General features: G+C 41.7%; 1 protein-coding gene across 1 annotated transcript; it reads right to left on the bottom strand.

Annotated features, from left to right (window-relative positions):
• Positions 1-1,985: 1,985 nt before the first annotated feature.
• hs3st2 (heparan sulfate (glucosamine) 3-O-sulfotransferase 2) lies at positions 1,986-19,426 on the bottom strand. Its single transcript, XM_041957282.1, has 2 exons — positions 18,915-19,426; positions 1,986-2,702 (listed from the first exon to the last, which is right to left on the bottom strand). The coding sequence occupies exons 1-2, from the start codon at positions 19,424-19,426 to the stop codon at positions 2,084-2,086; spliced, it is 1,131 nt and encodes a 376-aa protein (XP_041813216.1). The 3' UTR covers positions 1,986-2,083.
• Between the last annotated feature and the right edge of the window lie 4,712 nt (positions 19,427-24,138).

Below are 24,138 nucleotides of genomic sequence, written 5' to 3'. Positions count from 1 at the left end.
TGGTGGTGGTGCTTTGCTTACAATATAATGTTAATTTAATTAAATAACCTGAAAGAACAATGAATGCACATGAATGCAAGTGAATGCACTTGTAAAATCTCTTGAATCCAGGAGAAACTGTATATCTGCAGTGAAAAAACAAGCATTTTCCATTAAAATGGTTTGTGTTTGCAATACTTTTGAACAAAAGCTTTACGTGAAGCATATAATTATCTAGATTTTCTATTAATCGTGTGTTTAATTATAGTCAGGAAAAGCTCAGATGATTTTGGCATATCAGGAAAAAAAATGAAAAACCTGAAATTGTCCTGCTGTTGGGTTTTCTTCTGCAAACAAACAGATCTGCCACAACCAAAAATCACAAATAAGTCAGCAGCACCAAACAGCTGAAGGGATTGAAAGAAGGGGAATGTCAGCATCTCAGACTAATTAAGCACGATAAGTGAAGGTTAAACCGAGAGACAACATGCCAGCGCTTGCAGTGTCAGCAGTGTCAGTCAGTTCGTAATGAAAGTTAAATCTAAAGCTGCAGTCATACGGGACACACCTGAGGGACTTCATCTGACGTAACCGCTGAGTTTGTCTGCGTTCTTAATCCTGTGCAAGTCTGATAACTGTAATCTGCACAATAAAAAAAGGTCTACTGTGCATTTGCTGCCAAATTTCACACAGGAACATCCATTATACATTTGCATACGATTAATCTCGCCTTTTATTGCCATTATTACTTTTTGCACGTATTCCTCGGTCTTCTGCGCTTTGCTTCCTCTTTTGTGTCCGGAATTTTGGAGGCTTGAGTGGAAATTATTAATGACAACTGTGATTGGCTTCGGGGTGCAGATTCAGGAGGTTAATCTAGCTGCTTAGCATGGAGACCTGTTCAGAGACAGCGCCATCAAATCCATCAAAAGAGGAATCTTGAAAGTTAATGAGATCAGTGAGATGCATGGCAGCATTTGGTAGGGGACGTCTTATCTTTCAACATGCTCAATACAAACGTCTTTGTACTAGTATGTTATATATTCCCTGAAATTTGACCGGGAGATGTGAGTAAATGTCAAGCTGCAGTCTGTATGTAATCGTGGTCTTGTGTGAACAGAGCTATACAGCTGGGGCAAGTTCTAGACAACTTTAGCGTGACTCATGGGGTTATGAATTAACTGCTGAGTGTTTGTACAGGAAACCCAAAATTCAGTGTGTTGCACTCATCTTGCATCAGATATTGATCAATATTAGACAAGAATACACCACAAAAGCAGGGAATATATTGATTGCATGCTATTATTGGAAACCATGAGAGATGAAAACACTGCTGCTCACTCATGTAGAGACAAGACAAACAGAAAATATCTGAAATAATTAAAGACTTTTGCCTTTTATTTTGATGTTCACAACAAAAATACTGACACAGAGCTGAAGTCGAGTGCAACAAACGGACTTTATCAGTGTTATAGCATCTGTCTTAATATAGCTGTTGTTTTTTTTTCATTCTCAGTTGCAGCACATTTATTCAGCGATTTTGCCTGTGAACTTTTGTCAACAATAAGGAGATAAACTTCCCTGCAGAATAACTGACAGGCTGATTTTATTATTCATTTGACATTTTGCTGCAACTTGATGTTGAGAGCTCATTTTAACAGTAAAGCCGGTGGTTCATTTTGAGCGGAAATGATGAATAAATAAACAATCCAGGCAATGAATATTCAAGCAGTGTCATTAATGTAGGTCTGGTGTGGCTAAATGACAGAAAGGCAGTGGGATGACTGCTGGTTAATGAATTAATGCTGGTTGCCTGTTGATGAATCCATATGTCATGTATGTGGGGAAAGAAACTTGGTTTTTGTAGATCTTCTTGAAAGAAATGGCACTTGTCGGAATGACCCAACCCCAAACCCAGCATGATGTGAAACCATTTATATGATTATTTTAATCTCTGACTTGTATATTATTCTATATTAATTGTGTCAATGCATACATAGCTCAATAAACATTTAAGTTTAAACATTTTGTCGAAGATACCCTCATTTATATTTGTCTCCGGTGGTAGCCACTTTAAAAACAGCACAGCTTCTGGATGGCACTCTCAATCCCACTTGAAGTCTTGTCCCACAGTTTCATAGAATTTGATATTAAATGGCCTATAAAACTCCTGCAGCTGCTCTATGACCTCCTGTTCGATCTGTACGTGAGTCCTGCCCTTGGATTTGCCGAGGCAGCGTGGCTGGCTGCTGCTCTCCGGCTTCTTCAGACAGGGGAATCCTTTGGTTCGATTGAAGTAGAAGTGCTTGTCCGTGATTATGCGCTTCAGTCCTAAAAAGTCCTGAACGCGGCCCATTTCCCCTGCCGGATCCGTGATCAGCCGCTCCCCGCTCACAAAGTGCATCTGCGACAGGCGAAAGTACTGCAGCCAGTTCTCCAGGTGCAGAATATACATCCCGATCCGAATGGCGTTCCAGGAAGAGTCGACGAGACCCAGACTTCTGTTCTTAAAGGCCAGCTCTTCAAACGTAGGTATGTCGGGCTTCTTGGAAAGAGTCTGCGTGTAGTCGGAGATTGCTCTTGTGACTGGGTTACGCACCACAACAATCAGCTTGGTCTCGTGGGACATGCTGGAGATCCGTCTCGGCGCCTCTCTGGTGACAAAGTAGCTGGGAGTCTTCTCTAATGTGATCTGGCTGTCTAGTGTTCGTGGCATTAGTCCCCTTGGGAGAGAAACAAAAGAATAAAAGACACATGGATGAGTCAGCAGAGTTATTCACCTATCCAGGAGCATTTCCACGTGCCTTTTCTGGACGAGTTCACGAAGGCAAACATTAATCCCTACTTGTATCACAGATACCAAGTATTAAAATCAACCTTTGCATCAACATGTGTTGCATGTATGAATTTGATTGTGTGAAATATAAACTTTTAACAGCAACACAGCAATAAAGACAAGGACAGAAAATACTGAAACACAGGTTAGTTGAGTTAAATCTGTCAGAATCTTTGTAGTCCAGAAGCAAGCAAATACGATTTTTATGATACTTCAAAATAGAAGGCAAGTGGTGGGTGAAACGTGGTATTCAGTGGTTGAACATGCATTCAGATCCATTACTTGAGTAAAAGTATAATTATTTGACTTTATATTCTAATACTACAATATAAAATGCACCTTTATATGTAGATATTCTGCATTCAAGACTTTGCAAGGTATTATGAGTAAAATGTAGTATTAGAAAGTACTGAAAGTTCTCAGAGTGACGCAAATTGACTCTTGTTAGTGTTGGATTATTGTTACTGATCATGGAAGCAGCATTTTAGTGTTGCAGCTGATGCACCTGGTGATAATTGTGGCTACTTCATCAACTGTTGGGTAGTTTAATGTACTGAATACAATTTATCATATTTCATATGCATTTTTTTTGTCTTAGTTACTCTCCACCGTTATTATAATGGTAATAAAGGGGCTAAAAATACTCATTAGAGTTATGTATCAAGCTGTGTAAAATGTATCCTGATATTACAGAAACTGGAGGATACAGTTTAAGATGCTTCAAAGACTAGAAGGTAGCATCAAATACCCAAATAAACACAATATGAATATACAGTATTTGTTTGACATTCATTGGTGACAGGACAGCTTGTACATTCAAAACATGCATCATAATTATCATCATCATGCTGTCAAGATAATGGCTTTGCAAGCTACAGGCAAATGTTTCTATTTGTCATATTTGTCATGTGAGCAGTGTGATGTGTCGCTCTGCTTTGGCCCTTTGTTTCAATAAAAGCTGATGAATGAGCGCCTGATGTTGGCCGGTGGGACGACAGACGCCTCGGCCACAATTCAGAGATCAACTTTGTTCCCTGTTTACTTTAAATAGAAAAAAGACTGTAGCATCAGCACAATAACTGCTCAGTTTGGGCAGAATAATTACAATATAGTACGATTATACTGCTCTTTTACTTGTCTCATGATTACAGAAGATATAGCACCTGAATTTCTCTGTTTCTCAGCATGTGAATCGGTTTCTGGATCTCAGGTACGCTACCACACAGTTCTTATGATTAAATACCATGCTTTCTTTATTATTACTGGGGGAAGACTTCGATTAAAACCTAACCTTTCTCCAAGTTTTCTCTCTCAGGCTAGGGGTAGCCATAGGTTACCTCTGAAGTCTTGGAAATATTGATCCATTTAGCTTTATTTATGAATCCTGAGTTGTTGGCTCGGGTACCTCAGGGCCACTAGGCAACTATTAATCTTTTATGAGAACAGCACCTTTTCAAGCAAACAGCTTTGCTACACACTAACAAACTCGCAGCCATTTTCCAGGTGGTGCAGACTCTCAGCAGATCTTTGGCTGTGTGCTGAGGAAACTGTCGTTGTTATTGTCAATTCCACACATTTGCACTTTGCTCAGAAATGAACACTGTGCAGATGAGAGGATCCTGTGTGAGCTGGTTCAAAACTTGTTGACAACGTGAGCGCATACGGTGAAAGGTCGCAGATGGCTCTGCTTAAAATAGCACATTTGCAGCACTTTTATGGAGACAATGTGTTTACACGTGCATCATAGCAGGTGGATTCTGGGAATGTGAAAGTTGTTCACTCACACTGGTTGTTTTAGTTTGGATACAGATTCCTCGTGAGCCTGTCCATCAGAGGACGTTGCAACATGTGCTAACTTACCTTGACTTATTGATTTTTACTGCCGTTCTGTTTGTTTACTCCCAGAGAGTCTCAGCCCCGGACAACAGACAGGACTGTTACACAGAAGTTATACAGCACTGAGGGGACTGATACAGACAAGATGGAAATAGGGGTGTTATAAGAGCCTGAAAAGATGGATGCATCTCAGGTTGGGAAGCCAGCGGCAGCATTTTTGAGGTAATTAATTAAAGTGTAAAGATGGGTTAATACCCAGTTTCCTGTCCTGCTGTTGTTTGGACTGGAAAGTCAATGTTACTAAAATGTTATCCAGCTAAGACCCAATTCGCATCAGGTATCAACACATGATCTGGATATCTTATCTGGATGAGGTGTTTTTGCATGGTGTTAATGCATGTAGCCAACTGTTAATTCTTGAGTAGAAAAAGCCACCCAACATGCTATAAGGTCACCTCTTCCTCCGATCTCAAGCTGTGTTGCATAAAGCTAGGGACAAGCCCCTCCTCAGCGACCTAAAAATGAGTGGCACCCATACCAAGCCCTCAGAAAAAGCCCCAAGAAGTATTTTTCACTGAAAAAGGTACAGCTGTTGAATGTTTGAGATTCATTTTTTTGAGATGCTTTGAAAATGACTCAGAATTTGTCCAATAACATTTGCAAAATCTAGAGGGGCCGAATAATTAAAGCATTTTATCACATTCATGTGTGCAGGGAGCCAGCAGGAAGTCAGCCGGCTCGGCGAGCAGAGGTCTTGGACATGGCATGGGCCCAAAAACACAGAAGTGCAACAAAGCTTAAAGGGCTTTTTCAGTATATGGACCTTGTGACCAGTTCTTTATACATCCATGACCCATACAGCAAGAGACCATTCAGGTGGGCACCACCATGTGCACGACCATGTCCAGTGACCTGACAGTGGTGGAAAAGCTCTCACTAGGACTGGAAAGCTTCAGTGCTATAGCAACTTTAGCCTAGTTAGCAAGGTTCTAGTAATATTTGAGATAAAGAGAATTATATGTAGTTGTTGGTTGTCCATTCAAGGATTGTTTAACGAGCTGTAACTGCAGCCAAAGGGAACATGGAGCAATCCAACAATCAAAGGATGTTACTCTTTATTTTCATTGAACTCAGCAGCATTTATAAAGCATGCTTTAATGTCAGTGGGAGCAGAATGGACCGACAAGCTCCAAGTCGCCTGCATTGGAATGATGTGAACGAGGGCACTGGGCCTGTAGTATCTACAAACACTGTTTTGATCTGGCATTTTGTAGTTGGGGCTTATGTCCACGTTCATTTAACTGCTTATCACAAAATTAGCACCCACACATGAGCCAACTCTGCTAAAGCTGATTTTAATGGCTGCATATTAACCTATAACGACCACATGTGACATGACAAACAGAACTGCACGAGCAATGAGCAGAGAGTTGCTGTTTTTGACAAATCTTTTTCTGCGCATGGCAGCCGCAGCCTCATTTTAGGGCCCTTTATTGAGATAGCAGGAATCCGACCAGAAGGGGAGCACCTGAGGCAGGTGTCTGAACCAAGCGTCAGGATTTTTCTCTCTCCATGCCCCCAAGAAAGAACCAGCAATGCACACAGCATCTGGAATTTTAAGATAAAATTAAGGGCCTTTATGGAAGTGGGTCCTGGTGTGCTTTTACTAAAAGCTGTTTAGTCCTTGCCTGGTAATGATTATCTGCAGGAACAAAATCTACATGATTGTAATTCCAATGAAATCGCTTCAAGGGTAATCACTGTTCCTGAGACCTTAGCATCTTTATCAGTATGCAGAGATAAAGTTTAAAATACATCTCGCTTTATGGGAGCGACACACACACACACACACACACACACACACCGAACACACACACAGACACCTTGATTAACTGACATTTGAGTGAAGTGCTCTGATTGATTACCACCTTCTCACTCAGTCAACACTAAATTCTTCAGTGTAATTTACAGTCTTCTTCACATTTCTTGGAGAAACTTGAAGTCAGGATACATTACAGGCTTGGCTGTGACATTTTAATCACTCTGTGAAAATGAACTCAGGTGTGGAAGATCTGCTCGATGCTGTAAATGAGACCCGGTCAAAGAGAAGAAGACGGCCGAAAGCTAATTTGTTGTGGCTGCTTCAGCAGTGCATTTGATGCTGTAATTACACAATTCTTGTCTGTAATTTCAGTAAAAAAGAAAAAAAAGCACATTTTGCTTCATATTGATATGTTTGACATTTTATTGTAATTTTTCTGCAATTCAATATTTCTATGTAACTCACATAATAGAGAGTCTGGTTAATGTCAATATTGGCATCATTATTAATTGACCCTCAAGCATCAGTTTTGCTTTGTGATAATTATTTCAACGTGTGTACACTGTGACATAACTGAGGCAGTTTCTTATGTATAGACAGCAAAAAACACATTGCTCCATCTGTTTAAACAGAGGAGGAACATCACAGGAAGTCACAGAAAATGGCTGGAAGGCAGCTACTAATGGGTATGCACATGGTGTTCCTTTCATTGTGAAGCTTTTGATTTGGGTCCATTCCCAACAGGGAGCCTTTACAGTATATTGCAGTGTGTGTACAACAGTTTCAGTGCAGTGTGCTGCAGAATAATGTCCTCTGTGGAAACGGATGAAGCAAACACAGAAATTAAACAGTCTTAATTAGAAGTTCACCATGTATGCATCCATTATATGGCTTTTTAACTGGAATTTGGGCTATGAAGTAAAACATAAATCAACCACTTTGTCACTTTTTACTATTCTAACAATTCTGGTCTGTAATGATTTGATGAAATGTTTCATGCTAGCCTCATCAACCCCTCCGTATAAGACAAACAGCGACACACAAAAACACTAGAACAAGCATCCCTCTGCAGCCGATCTGCTCAGGTGGTTCAACAGGTGGAGTCAACAGTGGAAAGCAGTAGCTGCCACTCATTAATGAGCTCCGATGTGTTGAAAGCTGGTCTGCATATTGTCGTGACCCTGAAAGAACCTGCTGGCTATCTGGCTGAACAATTTATGTCTGTTGGCGCAGTGGAAGCAGGAGGTCTGGAGTTTACACTTAGCTCCCTCTGGACACTGCTATATCATTATGGTGGAATAAGCCACAAACATGGACGTCTTTGTTTCAAAGTACCAAGACTCCCCATTAAACCCAGATACACCATTCTCCTGCAGTGTGTAGCTCCACTGGGAGAACATGTTACACTTTCTACAGCGGCAGAGCAAATGCCGGACAACAATTAGCCTGTTACAGGGCAATCGCTAGGAAAGCTCAAGACTGCAATGGTCATATTGTTCCTCTGAAAATTAAAGTATGTGTGCAACATTTGAAGTATCTATATCTAAAGCAATTCATCAGCAATGGATGTCACTGTGAAATAGTGATTTCTTTGACTTTTGCCATCCTGTTAATATCTATAACTCGCCAAGAAGATACTGTATATTTCACTTCTCATTTCTTCATGTTTGCATGTGTTGTATGTGAGTTTGTTCAGCCCGGCAGGGTCTGCCCCTACACACAGCCAGTTCTCCATCCCATCAAGTTAACACAGGTCTGGAAAAAATCCTCACCCAAAAACAGGACACACAGAGGCTGTGAGTTTAAGTCCTTTGAGAAGCTGACTTTTGTGTTTCAACTCGACGGTGAACGTTAGCAGTAACTTGACCCCTCACCTATGTCTTTCAGTGACGGCACTAACAGAGGACTGCACAAGACGTACCTCAGCTAAATCACCACAGCCCATGTCCACCATCTACCTGAAAGCCACTCACCAAACATTTCAGCTTTGACACTGGAAACAAGGCCAGAGACAGCGGAGCCCCTTAGGACCAGAGGAAATCACAGTTTCCTCATCCTCTGGGGAGCTTGAATATACTCAGTACCATTCATAGCAACCTGACCATCACTTTTTGATATTTCCTCCATAAAAACACATTTTGGCCTGTTGGTGGTGCTGGTGTAAACATTGAGGGTCAACAAGTATAATAAGATTTGTTCAGAGGGCATATCAACACAAACACAGATAATAATTGACAGATAACCATAACCTCCTTACAGCCCATGGTTGCCAGAGCAAAAACAACAAATCAATTTTTTGTAAGTGTATAAAATCAGTTGATCTGAAGTCCAAACAAGGACCAATCGAAACCTCCCTGGCACACAAACTAAACAAAGATTGGACATTAAAAGCTATTTGGTGCAGGGCTGTTGTGCTACGCTACAGACTGCAGAGATCCACCCCCTGTATGTGACACTGCATACATATAAATAAAAAAGCTGCAAATTGCTGCATCACCTACAGTACGTGCATGATTTGTTTGGCAGTGTGAAGACAAGCCATGAAGCGAACCGGCGGACTGTTCAGCTGCAGACGAGCGTGTCTTTTTGAACAACTTCAACTTCTAAAGAGCGACGCAGGTTCATCTGGGATGCAGACCATCAGAACAAGTAAAGGTCAGCTTTGAATCATCTCCTTGTGAGCGATCAATGAACTCAGAATTTATTACTGTCATTTCACTGTGGTTTGAACTTAAAACAGAATGTTGCATATTGTGAGATCCGGGGCACGTTCTCAGTAAATGTTTGCAGCGTAAATACAGAATTTGTCATGCAAGAAAACATGCAACATTCAAGTCCCTCACCTTTCGAGCAATCTCACATATATTCATATAAACTTGAGGCACATGTGCTTTTATATTTTACATGTAAATCATCATGCATCCAGTTCTAATTAATCATGGTAATAAAAGAGTTTAATCAGTTGGAAGATTTCAGGCAAACACTGATCTGATTGGGCTTTTTGCTTAGAAACCATTAATCACAATGTGGAGTGTTTATGCAGGGGCAGAGATTCAGAGAAGGCCTTTACCTCCTGCCAGACAACAAATATTTGTCATTGCAAGGGCTAATAATGAATCCTGCCCATTAAACAATACGCGAGCCCGTGGGCTGACCACGGAGAGGCCTGAATCAAAGTATCCATTACATGCTGTGTTTGTTCGCTCTCTGGAGTAATTTAACAACACAACGGTTACGCAGTAAACTATCGGAAAAAGTCTCCTGGGCTCTCATTGCCAGTGTGTTATCACAGCAAGCAGCATGCAGAGTAATGATGGTCACAGTCCTTAATACATGAAAGGCTTTGGTTGAGAGAGAAAAAAGCTGCTCTTTTCTCAAAGAAGTAGTTCAAAACTTTTGTCAGAGCTTCTGCACAGTCAGATAATATCCAGCACACAATCATATAATAATTAAAACTGCAGCTTTACGTTGATGACGTTAGTTCAGACTGAATTATAGCTGCACAAAAACATGCTAAAACTGTGCGATGAAGAGTAGCAAAAAGGAACAGCAAAGTAGGGCTGAACACACACAGTGAATGCAAATACCATGCAGAGTTGGTGCAGGCGCGCACACACACACACACGCACACACCACTTTCAAGTAGTGGGATTTTGTCTTGTCTGAGTTCATTTTGCTTCCATGATTCAATATTATTTTTTATATTTTTATAATCATGAGTCAAGTGCAGCTTTGAGGGTTTTCAGATCTCTTCGTTTGCAGACTTTCTTTCCATACTTCTTACCAAACCGACTTGAGGAAATCGTGTTTCATACAAAGCGTTTGCCCTGAAATGTCCAGAAGAGCCAACAGCACACGCAGACGTGCTCCTCTGCCGTCGAAACCCATTAACAGTTTGTATTTCTCAGGTAGACTGTGTGGAAATGTTCTTATTCTGCATGATTCTCATAATGTCTCTGCCACAGCACTTCCTAAAAATGGCATCTTCCTCTTTCTCGATGTGACGGCACAGATCCGGTCTCCACCGGAGAGGCTGCTCCATTATTAAAGTATCACTCACTTAGATTACAGCTGTGATGACACGTGATCATTAATCACCAGCAACAGAGGCCTGCCGCCTTGAAAGTCCATTAAGAGTTAACAAAGAGCGGTCCACACGAATACAGCAATCCTGCGGCCGATTCAGCGAGGTGAGGCACAGAGGCGAATAACAATTTGGTGCTCTGAGAATCAAGCATCTATTTTTCTAATTCAACTGAAGACAAATTGGTTGAAAATTGCACAGTGACTGAGCCAGATGTCTCGCAGAGGAATGGCTTCTTAACATCAGGCCTTTCCTCAGCCACATAATAGAATCAAAACAGATTCATAGCAGGACAATAGAGTCCTGCAATACTGCAAAATAAAAGACCAAAAAAATGCATAATGTATTTGACCTTGAATCAAAACCTATTTAATCGCTGTCATTTCAACACTGGGCTCTTGTTTTCCTTGAAACAACAATTATTCATGGTCTGGTCTGCAGAGGAAAATGACTGACACTTGCTCTCCTTGAACAATAACACGCTGAATTGAGCTGAGCTACGAGCTGTCACATTAACATGTGGCACGGGAAGGCGTCCACACACTGAATTGAAGACAGTCAGACAGACAGGAAAGCCTCTGAAATCCTGAACTGCACATTCTCAGATGAAGCTTGCAGCTTATTCAGCCTACTTTGTGTGTTTTCTGATGAATTTACAGCAATCAAAATCTGCAAAGGCTTTTTGTAATGCTGTAGTATCGTGTGTGAGGCAGCTAATATAAAAATGCTTTATAAGCCAATCCAATGTTAATAACATTGTGACATTGTGAATGTCTTAATCACCAATGGACACATCAAATCCTGTCCCTCTTTTCACCTGTTTGTGCAGTTTTACAGCAGCACCCTAACTGACATTCATGGAGATTTCCTGAATTTTCATCAACAATGGAGCTCTTAGAAGTTCTTTCTGGGTTTACAGTACAGCCTCCAGCAATGTGACAGTCAAGGATATTTAGAAATGGAGGGTGGACAGTCTATACACCGTTAGTAGTTTTACTCTTCCCTTAGATGGTGGGAAAGTACAAAAGGACACAGGAGGGACAGCTCAGACGGGATTTGATCCCTGGTCAGTAGGGAGGGGGAAGTTAACAAGCTGACGGTCTCTAAGTGTGTGCTAAGGATTGCTGGCCGCTGGAATGTCTCCAGAATGATAGAGCTGCTTTGACAGAGTCATTTGTTGCAGGGGCTGCCGAGGCCCATTCAGATTAAATTAAGTTGAACACATGGAGAGACAGATTGCTGTTTATAGCTTGACCTATGGCAAATCACTACATCACATATGACTTCATTAGCAACCTTGGTCCTTAAAACCTGCGTCTATAAATTTTTTGCCACGTGTGCTTTGGAGTAAAAGTGCAATAAATTCTGCCTCTTTTGTGTTTACTGGCAACATTTCTTCCAGTCCAGGAAGTGTTGGGTTTCTGTGCTGCACAGGAGATGTCAGGAGGTGTTCACTGTATACAAAGCACGTGACTGAGATTTGCATCCTGAGTCCTGTGTGTGATTCAGAGAGCGTGTGCACTTTGGTTGAGATGAAAAGATTGTGGTTTCTGCTAATTATTGAAAATGTAATTGCACCATGTCTTCCTTCAAGCTGGTCATGACTTTTTTATTAATACTTCATCAAGATCTGCATCTTTCTCTAACCTCAATCGAGTGCTTTGATTTTCTGAAAATTAACTGCAAACATGTGAATTATTCTCTAGTTGACATGAGTGGATATTGCAGTGAAATGACAGGTGGTTTCTGTGGATTATTTTCAAATGAGCTCCATTCAAACATATTGTGATTTTGCAAATTAGCAGTATAAAAATGTAATTTTTCATAAAAAATAAAATGGAATGGAGTCATTTAATGTATCCCATTTAAACTACAACCAACAGCAGTGGTGGGAGGTGGAGTTTGTACGCCCCCGTCATGAGAAACTGCTCCATGGTGCTACAGAAACTTCAGAAACTCAGTGAACTTTAAAAATGCACTTGAGACTGTTAAACCACAGAGTCTGCAGCGATCTGTGCAGCTGCACAGTCCTGCTTAGTGCTCGATCCTAACGTCAGCATGCTAACATGCTCAAAATGACAATGCTAGCATGCTAATGCTAAGCAGGTTTAATGTCTCCCATGTTGGCCATTTTAGTTTAGCGTGTTAGCATGCTAATATTGGCTACTTCACCCTTATTGCAGATGATGAGGATGGGAATGTCATAAATTTGTATGTATTTTGTGATAAATGAAAGTGTTGACTGTATTGACCTGTTGATGGCACATCAACCACAAATCATGGCGATCCATCCAACAGTTGTCAAGACATTTCACTCAAACCACAAATGTGAACTTCATTGTGGAGCTTGAGGAAAAGCCAGGGGATCACTAAAGTTATTATGATACACTGTCTGGAAGCCATGAAAGCCTGTTCAACATTTCATGGCCATCCATCTGATAGTTGTTGAAATCTTTCAGTCTGGACCAAACTGGCACTATTGCTTATTTAGTTGCATAAACTAGAGCTTTAGCATGCGATTGGTCCATAATGTATGCATGATTACATTACGTCCTGAATCATTCTATTAAAGCACCATCTCTTTAGTTTTCAGACGGATCTCACTGGGGAAACTTCTCAAAAAGAGTTGTTTTGTAATTAATGTTAACCACTGCATGTCTCTGAGCTGCACTGAAATGAAGACAGCTCATTAATAATGCAGAGTTACGCCTCACCATCCCTCGCTGTATAATGTGCAGTTTTCTGTGTTAAATGAGAACCATCTAACTTTCTGTCCTCATCAACCTTTCTGATGATACTGTTCCAGAGCTCCCTGCCTCCCCGAGCCAATTAATGTGGACCTGGAGAATATTTGTAGCTGCAGCCTCTCATACAATTTCAACCCTTCTCAGGGAATCCACTGGAAGTGCTTCTGACTCCTGTGAAATCAATAGAGCTGAGATGCCCTTTTAAGTCTTGATGGTGTATAGCGACGTGTTTTTGTTTGATCTTTATGATTCTGCGGAGGAGGGAAAAAGTGGTGAGAGAACTCTGAGGAAATCGGTGGCAGCGAGACGTCTGTTTTATCAGGTGTGGTTATGTGAATATCCTCACACAAAACAAATGAGGCCATGTGTGAGTTCTGTTCAGGAGGCACAGTAATGAACGCTGCACCATTTTTCTTCTGAGGCTAAATGATCTGTCACACGCTTAATGTAACAGGACAGACTGTGCAGAACAACAGGCCAGTACACTGAAACTGACAAGAGTTAATTTGGTGTCACATGTATGTTTCTGTCCGTTCAGCTGATATTAGCCACCGAGAGTGAGTTCAAATGAAACAAGCTGAAGTTTTTAAGTGTGGGGTGACGACCATGAAATGTCGTTGGAGATCCGAAAAAAGCTTGTACGTGAACTATGTGTTGAGAATGTTATAGATCTGAGATGAAGCGGGCAGAAAAAAGCACAATTAAGAATCGGTCTGCTACTTCAGCACCACGGACAGCGGACAGAGCCGTGGTCGGGGCCATAGATTCACAAACCTCCGTCAGATAAAGGATCAATGAGTCAGGCAGACTAGACCAACATATTGAACTAAACAACCTCTCTGCCCTGCACTCTCTCTGCTACAAGGGGATGGAGAGGGGGGACGGCAGAATAACAAGAGGGATGCGTTTTAGTCATTTTGTCAACAAGGGGGTAGCATCCCTCCTCATCCTCCCCGTCAAATTGCCTACTGCACACACTGATCCCAAGGTCACAGGTACACAGGTGCCCAAATTAATTAGCCACGATGATATAAATTTAATCAATGGCAATTTTAATTATTAATTATCCATTGGCGTCATTAATCAAGCCTCTATTGCTTGTTACACACTAGAAAATAAAATTGTTGGAGGGATGAAATGCAAAGAACGATACTTGAGTTAAGATTATTTTGTCAGTTTCCAAAGTCAAGACTGAACCTTTATGCTCAAACTTCTGCTGTTGTCATTGTGTTAGCAGCTACCAGCAGCAGAGTTACCGTGTTAGCGGGCTGTGAGAGGATTAATCTCTTTGGCATGATGAGTCTTTAGTTTTGGAGATATGACGTCATGAACTGAAATGGAAGATTAGGTGTTTCGGTGACGATAAAAGAAAAGTCAGGGGATCAACAGAGTGCTCAGGATTCTTCCTCTGGGGATCATGAATACTTCAACGTTATCCAGGCATTTGACTTCAAACAATCAGTCCACAGAGTGGCTAATATGGCTAAAACATTAACAGGTTTTCACATATGAATATTTGTTTGAGTTTCTCAAAGATTTTCTCTTAAAATTAAAAATTTAATTTTTAAATAATTTAATTTAACAATTTATATACATTGTTTCATCTTTCCATGATGTCTAGTTTGCATAAAAAAACACATTTTCTTTCTTCTATACAAACTTGATTTTGCATCTGATAAATGCTGCTTTGTACGAATGTCCTGTTCTCCTGAACGCAACATGTCAGGAACGCTTTGAAGGAAATTCTTCAAATTTGGCACAAACATTCACCTGGACTCAAAGATGAACTGATTAGATTTTGGTGGTCAAAGGTCAAAGGTTGCTGTGACATCACCAAACACATTTTTGGCCATAACTCAACAAATCATACACTAAATATGACAGAATTTCACACAAATGTTTTACAGGATAAAATGATGAAGTGATGAAATTTTATATTCAAAAGGTCAAAGGTCAACTTCACTGTGACATCATAATAGCCTGAAAAAAGCACTTTCTGGCTGTTACTCAACAGCATAACTCAGGAACAGAAGGCAGATTGTGACCATATTTCACATTTGGTCAGATCCTGAATTGGTGACACTAATCCTGAATGTCCACCTTGAAACTGTGCTGATTGTTTAGATCTTCTGTGCTGCGAAGCATCCATGTTTTACAATTTGCTTCTGTGCAGCAACATCCATATCTGAAGCACTGTATTCTAGCACAAGCTCATTGGTTGTGCTAATATTGAGCGTCAGGTGATTGTTGTTGCACCATGTGATGAAGCTCTCTATCAGTCCTCTGTGCTCCTCTGAAGATGTTTCTCACTGGGAATTATTCACAAGAAAAACAACCACGAAGTGTTGATTTTCAGGTTTCTATTGTATTTTATGGATCTGGAGCTACATTTCATTCCTCATTTATATGTATGTGTTTGAAAAATAATAGAAGGTGTAACTGTCTTAGCCACTTGTGATTTGATTGATTGTTTTATAGGTTTTTGCAGCCTGATCCATGTTGTGATTAGTGAAATGAAAAGTTAACTGATAAATTAATTCATAATAAATACAACTGTTATTTACAGCCCAGTGATTGACAGATAGTCCAACTGATAATTTGTGCACAACGCACAGCAGCGCATGTAACATGTACAAACACATTATGTTACTTGCTATAGAGACAAATGTGACAGTTAATCAAAATGGAAAGATACTTTATGTGACGCGCTGCCAAAAATCCAAACATTGTGACAGATAATCACTGAGGGCCAGTCGAATACAATGAACGTCACTCAGTCACTCGTCAGGTTGAATAAAAGCTGCTTCAGCCTGAATTAAACCAGCCTCTGTGTCCGTGCTATTCTTAAAGTATTCATCTTAAATCTATGAACTGTCAGCGTGTGACAAGCGTGCAATTTTCCAGCTTTGTAATTTTCCACAAGTGACATCGTATCAGTGTCGCACCTCGATTGAGCGTTCCTTAAATTTAGAGTGACGTAGGAAAAACAATATTGAACTTGTGTAAAACCCAAACCTCTGATCTAATAGCTTGCTCACTGATGAAGTAAACTGATGCTGTTGCATCATTAAGCTGCATTAAGATGGCAGATTTATGTGATGCAGGCTTGCTGGGGAGCGAACGGTCGAACAGTTGGGGCAGGCGATGTCTGTTGTGATGATGTCTCATCTGTTCTGTTTGAGAGATAGAAAAATGAATCACATTTTTTTCTTCTATTCTATTGTATTGTCTGTTACTGTGGTGTGTCGATGCTTGTTAATAAAGGTCTAGGACCGTAGACACACTGAGTGTACATGTGGCCTTGTGTGTGTTTACCTTACATTAATCAACACTTTCACCGCTGGGCCCTGGTCTTCATGTGCTGAGCCATTTAACAGGCTTTTCAGTTCATTCTGCTGTAGTTAAAAAGACTGATACCTTTGTTTGTCAAAGTTTCTGAATCAATTGCACAACAATACGGACTGTCTGTCTTACTTTAGTGTTTAAAAATAAAAAGTCTCCTTCCTGTATATGCAAATGAAATGACATCACACAGTGTATGAGCTTGATAACCAAGTATAATACTTAGAAAATTAAGATCAACATCAGAAGTTGCAATTAAAAAGAGACCTTAATAAACTTGCAAGTGTTTGCTTTTTAACTCCTGTCCAGGGGAATCTGGAGTGCTCTTGTGTCTTATATTAATGCATTTCTGTAAAATTATAGCCTGTGGTTCATTAGTTTGAAGATGAAAAGGACTGATTCTCTGTTCAGGAGGATGGAGCAGCTTCTGAGATAACTATACTGTACAGCCAGTCTTTGTATGTGTGCGTGTGTGTGTGTGGTGGACTGTCTTGCATCTGCATGACTACATTTCTTTGAAGCTGACATTATCTATAATGCATTTTCCTTTTAGTTTGTGCATTTATTTTCGCTCTGAAATTAACTGTCTGACAGGACGGGCCTGTCTTTGAGGTTCGAGTTAAAACAAACTTAATGTCTATGTGTAAGTCACAAATCGAACAGATGAGCAAATCCAACCTGCTCTGTAATTTAAGGACTGATTGTATCTTTCAGACCCTTTTCAGCTCTGCAGAAGCTTGAAGAAACGGTTTGTTTACTCGGCTGAAACGAGGCCCTAGAAACAACGAGACTGAAACGGTTGCGCTGTTAGTTACAGCCCACTGATCCGTCATTGTAGAAATGTGGTCTATCATTGCCTCACGTCAAGAATCAAAAATATAGCAGGTATTACTTCAAGTGCGCTGAATTTCAATCAAGTTATAGAAGAATCAGCTTAGCGTGTTGCCAACTGAGTCATATAGTTTAAACAATTCAGTCTTGACATAAACAGTGAATGAGAATGTGAGGAAATTTAATCATGCGCATCCTCTGATTAAATCGTTCTGAGGTAAAACCAAAAACCAAACATGTCTAATGAGATCCGAGCAAACTATCAGCCGAGACATGATGGGCAGATTCTCATATACATGATAATTTGATGCTGCCTCTGCTGTTCGTTCCTGCAGTGCAGCTCGAGAACAGACTTCATCACTTGTTCCATGTTCTTGGAAGCACTGCTCCGTGGTCTGTTCCTGCCACACCGGCGGCTCTGTGGGGATGTGAGCGGGAGGCTGTAGGCAGCTCCAACAGTCAGATGTCACAAAACACAAACACCATCAAGCCCTTTTGGAGCACGTTGTTCTCGAGTGCAGCATTTTTAGTCGCTGCGTACTTAGATTGTGGCAGTGAATGTTTTTTTTAAGAGGGGAACCTTGAACTTTCTGCTTCAGACAACCAAAAGGTTAGAAAGAGAAAATATGAATTAGAAACGCATCTTGTCTGTAGACTCAACAGGAGCCATCCAGACAGGAGCCTACGAAGAAGTGACAGAGCGAGATAAGAGAGGTGGAGCTGGGTGGGGGGTGATGCTCGGCGCGCCTCGTGAGCTCCTTTGCCTTCAACAACCAACCTAAGAACATTTTGTGCCCTGGTGCAGCCTGTTTGAAGCCAGCTGGTAACCTGGGGGCTGCCTGCGTCTTCTGCTGTTGGCTGTGATTGTTTGTGTGAACTGATCCTACATCAGCCTCATGGAGCTGTCCGTTCAGCACCGTGGAGCTCTGCTGACAGCGAACATCTGCAGCGCTGAGAAAAACATCGCACAGACTAAAAAAACAGAATCAAACTTGCGACCCTACCGGTCAGTTGCTGCTCAGGTGTGTGTGTAGTTGTGTTTTCATGTGGGTATGTGTATGTATGTGTGTGTGTGTGGCAGCCCCACCAACAGACATGGTGCGTTTGTGCGTGCACACTGCAGCCAAATGTGACCCTTACCATAAATTATGGGCCGCTGAGAAATTGTAAAAGATTTATATGACTGGGACGCAGCCCTAGACTCGAGCCCTGCACTCATTCATGCCAGAAAACTTGTTTTATGAACATTTTGACATGGAAGTGTCCACATGAGGATCTCATATCACAGGAGTCCCCTGGCCAGCAGAGCTGAGGGGTGGCTGCGCAGCACTGGGTGACAGAAGTGAAAACATCTATGCAGAAATATAACAGAACAATGCATCTGAGAAAAATCACAGATTAATAATTCAATCAGTGTTTGTTTTATTCTTTCCTCACCTGTACCAGTCAAGCCCTCTGTCATAGTTTCTGTCGAAAAAGTGCGGCTCTGTTCCGAGGGCGCGCACATCTGGATGTATCCGGATGAACTCCAGCACCGCCCTGGTGCCTCCTTTCTTTACACCCACTATTAACGCGTTAGGCAGCTTCTTATTCCCATATTTCTGCGCGACGCTCATGTTTCTCAACTTCATGTCAGCCCAGTGGCTCCCCGACGAGGCTAGGGCTCTACTTTGGTCGCGGAGATCGTTTGATCCTCGCGGGGCGGCGGACTCATCCAGAGCGGACCGGACTTCCAGCGACGCGCAATCGTCCAATTTTCCAAGAAGTTTCTTCCCTCCTGCGTTCTTGCTCGGCGGGCATCTTTTCGCCTCGTAGCCCTGGTTTGTCATGATTGTGGTGCGACAAAAAAGAATACTATAGCACAAATAGGTGCAGGACAGTGACACGGTGAAGATGAAGGCGAATCTGGCGCTGAATCTGTTCGTAGAGGAGAGGAACATATGTGCCATGTCTCCATGGGTTCAAAGTGCTGCATGGTTTTCCATCGGAGACCTGCTCCTCTCTGGGTCTGCGGTCGCAGTCTGGCAGTAATATAGGCTCTAAAGTCAGACAGACTGGCATGGGAGGATAGGGGTGGCTTCTCGGAGGCATCGACTGCGCGTAACTCGCGTTATTTCTTTTCATAGGCTGCTGAACTGTGCGAGAGAACTTGGGAGCAGAATGTGCTTGCAGCAGCTTCCAGGAGACAAAAACGGGTCAGTCCTCCTTTAAAGAAGTTTCTCTTAAGTAGTTCGAAGTGAGTCATTTGGATCAATTACTGCTGTCACCGCCTTAAAACGAATCCCAGAGGAATTAAACGCCCGTCTCTCTCCTCGGTCTCATTGTTGTGTGTCGACGGTGAGAGAAAAGAAAAAGTCCAACGCGTCCTCGGTGTCCCTAAAACTCTCACCAACGCGATTGTTGTGCTCGCCTCCGACGGGATTTCGAAGCTCAGCCCACCTCTCCCTTTCATAATGAACTTGTGAAGATATATGCACTTAGGCTACCGGCTATAAATATTTAATCAACCCTCTGACGTCATGCACATGATCATAATTCTACATGCGTTTTGTCTTTTAAAGGGACATCCAGAAGATTTTAGCTCACATCATATTTGGAGATTTGAAGATGCAACGTTGGGCTTCCTGTGATCCAGTAATTTATGGGGGAAATCATTTAAACTTCAGTTCCTTTACTTCAGGATGTCACAGCTGCAGTGCTGAGCCAAGTGAATGTCATAGTGCTCTGTATGGATAACACGTCTAATTTCAAAGGGATTCACCTAAAACATTCAGGTTTTGAAAGCAGCCATCAGCGGTGTTGCAACCAGTTTGCTGCTGTGTCCCAGCATGTTTGTTTGTTTCCACTTGAAACAGAATGATTCCTCAGGGCTGAGGCGGACTACTTTCTTTGAACACCTGGGCATTAGCGGCCCCTGAAAGCCAAGCCCACACTTCACCCTGTGTGCTGCCCTGATGCGAGCTGGATTCAGGAACGCAATATTCAGCTCTTTCAATGTCACGGTTAAAGTTTAAAGTTTGTTTCATTATGGATGAGTGAACATCTCATCTCTGGGTACAAAGCAGCTGCATGTCGTGCTCTTCTTCTTCTTCTTCGTCTTCTTCTTCTGTGTATATAATCAGAAAACATTCCATTTAGATTATTTCAGTGCCATAACTCTGCTGAATACCATCAAGCTAACAGCTAGAACATCTTTTCAGTTAAACAAACCATTTGAGTCCAGCAGATTTTATTCAAACCATAAGGAGAAATAGCAAATAATCACTTGGTAAATTTTTATTTTGAAACTTTGTTCACTTTAGTTCTTATTGTCCGGTGAGACATAATGCACAATCAGCATTCAGTTCATGAACTGTCCATATTCTACAGAATAATCTGAAAGAGTCCATTTCAAACCCTGATGGGAACAAGTCCAGGACAAACCAGGTTTGACTGGCCTACTGTATTGTCCATATGCTGGTTCCAGTGTATCTCCAAGCAGCAGGTTGGTGTGAAGCTCCACCACATGATGAATCGGTTGACCTCATGATTTATTGGTCAGTGTCGTATCCAGTAGTGACTTTTTCCAGTGACGTCATTGTGCTGATGTACTATTTCAGGAGTAATTTTGCCATTTTGCTCTCCAGGCTGCTGCTGGTGTCTCGGTCTGTGAGCCCAGTTATTTTCCTCCTCATCTGAGCTCCCTGAATCCTCCGTCGGTTCATTTGTTTCACTCTCCTTGTGTGTCTTTCTATGTCGAACATGAGGTTTTTGTCCTTGCGCGGTGCTTTGCGCCGGTTCCTCATGTGGCAAAGCATTCTGTTACAATGGAGGATCCTGCACATTCAGGCTGTGTGTGATGCAATCATGTGCTTCTTTTATTTTCTGCTGCCATTTTTAAGCATATTCCTGGTGTGAATTACATCCCTCCTCATCATTTAGGCCAAATATACTCTTTCACCAGCGTTCCAGTTGTTTTTGCATTTGTAATGTCAACTTATTTTCCAGCTGTCTGAATAACTGGGTCTCAAATTCTTTGACTTGATTGAGGTGTGTTTTGACAGGGAAGCCAAATTTCAAGACAAAATTGTTGAACATTTTCTCTGCTGCTTTTCTGTCTGATTTGTTATAGGTTGAATAGGCTTCGACAAACTTAGCTGTCGCTAATCACCAAAAAATACTCATAAACTCCCCTGCTTCTGCTTTCCCTCTGGTTGACCAAAATTTGTACTTTAAATTTGTAGGACTCGGGGTTGCATCTGCTGCGAGTATGCCATACAGACATTTTGCATGACGAGAGAAATCTTGCACCTAACCCCTTAGGTTAAGTGCAAGTAATAGATAACTTCTATTACACCCCAGAAAATCAAGAAGTTTGCACAGATCTTTAATGCTTTTAGGGAGGTTTGTTAGCACCTGCAGCTACTTCTTCATCCGACATGGCGCACCTCATTTCTGAACAGGTGACATTTGTCAGGCCTCACCTAGATTCCCAGGCTTGCTGATGTTTGAGTACAGACCTCATATCCGCAACATGCTGTGTGAACGTTTTACTGTAGACTAATGGATAGTGTAAATGCATATTTTGTCTCTGCAGGCTCTCTTCCACACTATGTTGGAAAGCTGAGGGTGCGTTTCTGAGGACAAATTATACTCTATTCGTACCTGTGTAGCCCCCACAGGGCTGTGAGGGCTGTGAATTGCATGGAGTTTCGCTAATGCTACCTTGATGGTAAAGCTTATAGTCTTATATTCCAGTACAGTGAACCAAGCGTTTCCACCAAGACCATCAAGCATGTCCTGAAGGTGTAGCACGGTGTTGCTATCTGGAAACGTCTTTTTATTAGGAGCCCTGTAGTCAATGTGTAGTCTCAGGCATCTGTCTCTTTTCATAAAGCACTGCAGATGCATTTAGAGAGATGATCTGGGGAAGAAGTCCTGGATGTGGTTCTTTACCTCCACATTTCCGTGTCTGGCAAAAACACCTGATTCCTCGCCGAGCATTTTGTTTGACCGCTTCTACAAGTGGTCCACATCTGGATCCCACAGGTTGTCCTGATGATCACTCTGAGGCGTGTCTGTGGTGGAGTAAGGTGGAGCCTGAGAGTTTTTACTGCAAGTGGATGAACCTGGTGTTCCTCTGGTTACAGTGGGTATCAGTCCTATCTACAGCGTGTTTACCAAATGTGCTCCCCCCTTCATGGGTTTTCTCCAGGTCCACCAGTTTCCTTCCACACTGCACAGACCTGCAGGTTAGGTTAATTAGCAACTCATTTATTGTCCTGTGGGTGTGAATGGTTGTTTGTCTGTGACTGACTGGTGACCAGGCTGCACCCAGTGTTGGCTAGGAAGTGGCTCCAGCCACAGATGTACTCTTTCACTGGGCTGAACCTGGTCCGTCATATCGCTCATTATTTCCTCATTAAACCCTATTATGTTCATGCTCATTTGTACTGGAACTGGTACCTTGTTGTTTTAGCTCTTGGATCATACAGACTGAGAGTTCAGCCCAGCACTGAAGAGGATTGCGGCTTGCTTACAGGCTCTCTTGGTGAGTTCAGGTTTGGGTTTTGGTCATTTTGAAACTTTAATTCTAAGGTCACGACTTGTCCCCCAGTCACAACTTCCACCAGGTCTCTGTGCTTTCTGTTTCAGCCCTACTCTGCACCCTGCAGCCCAGTGTGTTTCACTATCAGTACCCTGGGCTCACAGTGTCTGTGAGCCCTGCAACTGAGTTTGCACTAATGTGCCACATACAGCTTCTGTCACCTACTAGCACTGCAGTAAGTGTATAACTCTGAACAAAAGAGCTAAATGTAAAGTACATTATTTAACAAAATGTTAAATTAAAGGAATTGGGCAGGTATTTAAGATAAACCCTTTTACAGCTATCACACATGCGTAAATCTTTGTTTTGCTTTTTTTCATGAAGTTTGGGTCCATTTACTGTGGTTTTGTGTTGGATGGATGCCCTTTGGAGCATCGTCTTAGCAACAACAATGATGAGAAGAAATTAGAAGGGAAGGTATTCAGAGCAAAGTTATATGGCTGTTTTTACTTACTGTTTCAAGGCAAAGAGTTCTTTAAAAAAGGGCAAAGCACAAACGTGAATGAAGTAGGTTTTTCTAAAGGACTATAATAATAAAATGCTTTTGTACTGTATTAACCGAAAATGAGAAACGGAAGGGATAAAAGGAGGTGAAGGTGAAACCCCTCTTAAATAGAAAAACACAGATACTCAAGAACCAGCCTCTGCATACTTCTAACTATTTATCATTTCACTGCACATGCACTCAGTACTTATGAAGGTCCAACACATCCTCTTTTCTAAACGACTGCATAGGTCTGCCAATGACTCCCCAGACCTTTGTCCTCATGTAGTTAATGTCGTGAAATGGTCAGGTTGCTTAGGTTCAGGCACCAAAACATCTTGTTAAGGTTCAGGAAAAGATCATGGGTTAAAATAAGTACATTATGATGACGTAGGTTACGTAATATAAGTATATTATGTCGACTGTCGGTTTCAAACAGGACGTGACCAGGTTTACGGGTGAAGGTCAGCCTTAGGGGTTAGGCTATGCCACCATCATAATTATTACATCCACTAGAGGTTGCCGCCTTACAATAAACGTAAAATGGGTCGCATTACGCTGCTTGCATAGACGACCTATACAGCCCTCTT

The sequence above is a fragment of the Chelmon rostratus genome, chromosome 17, assembly GCF_017976325.1.
Source record: "Chelmon rostratus isolate fCheRos1 chromosome 17, fCheRos1.pri, whole genome shotgun sequence".
NCBI lineage: Eukaryota > Metazoa > Chordata > Actinopteri > Chaetodontiformes > Chaetodontidae > Chelmon > Chelmon rostratus.
This window is presented reverse-complemented; position numbering and strand designations above follow the sequence as displayed.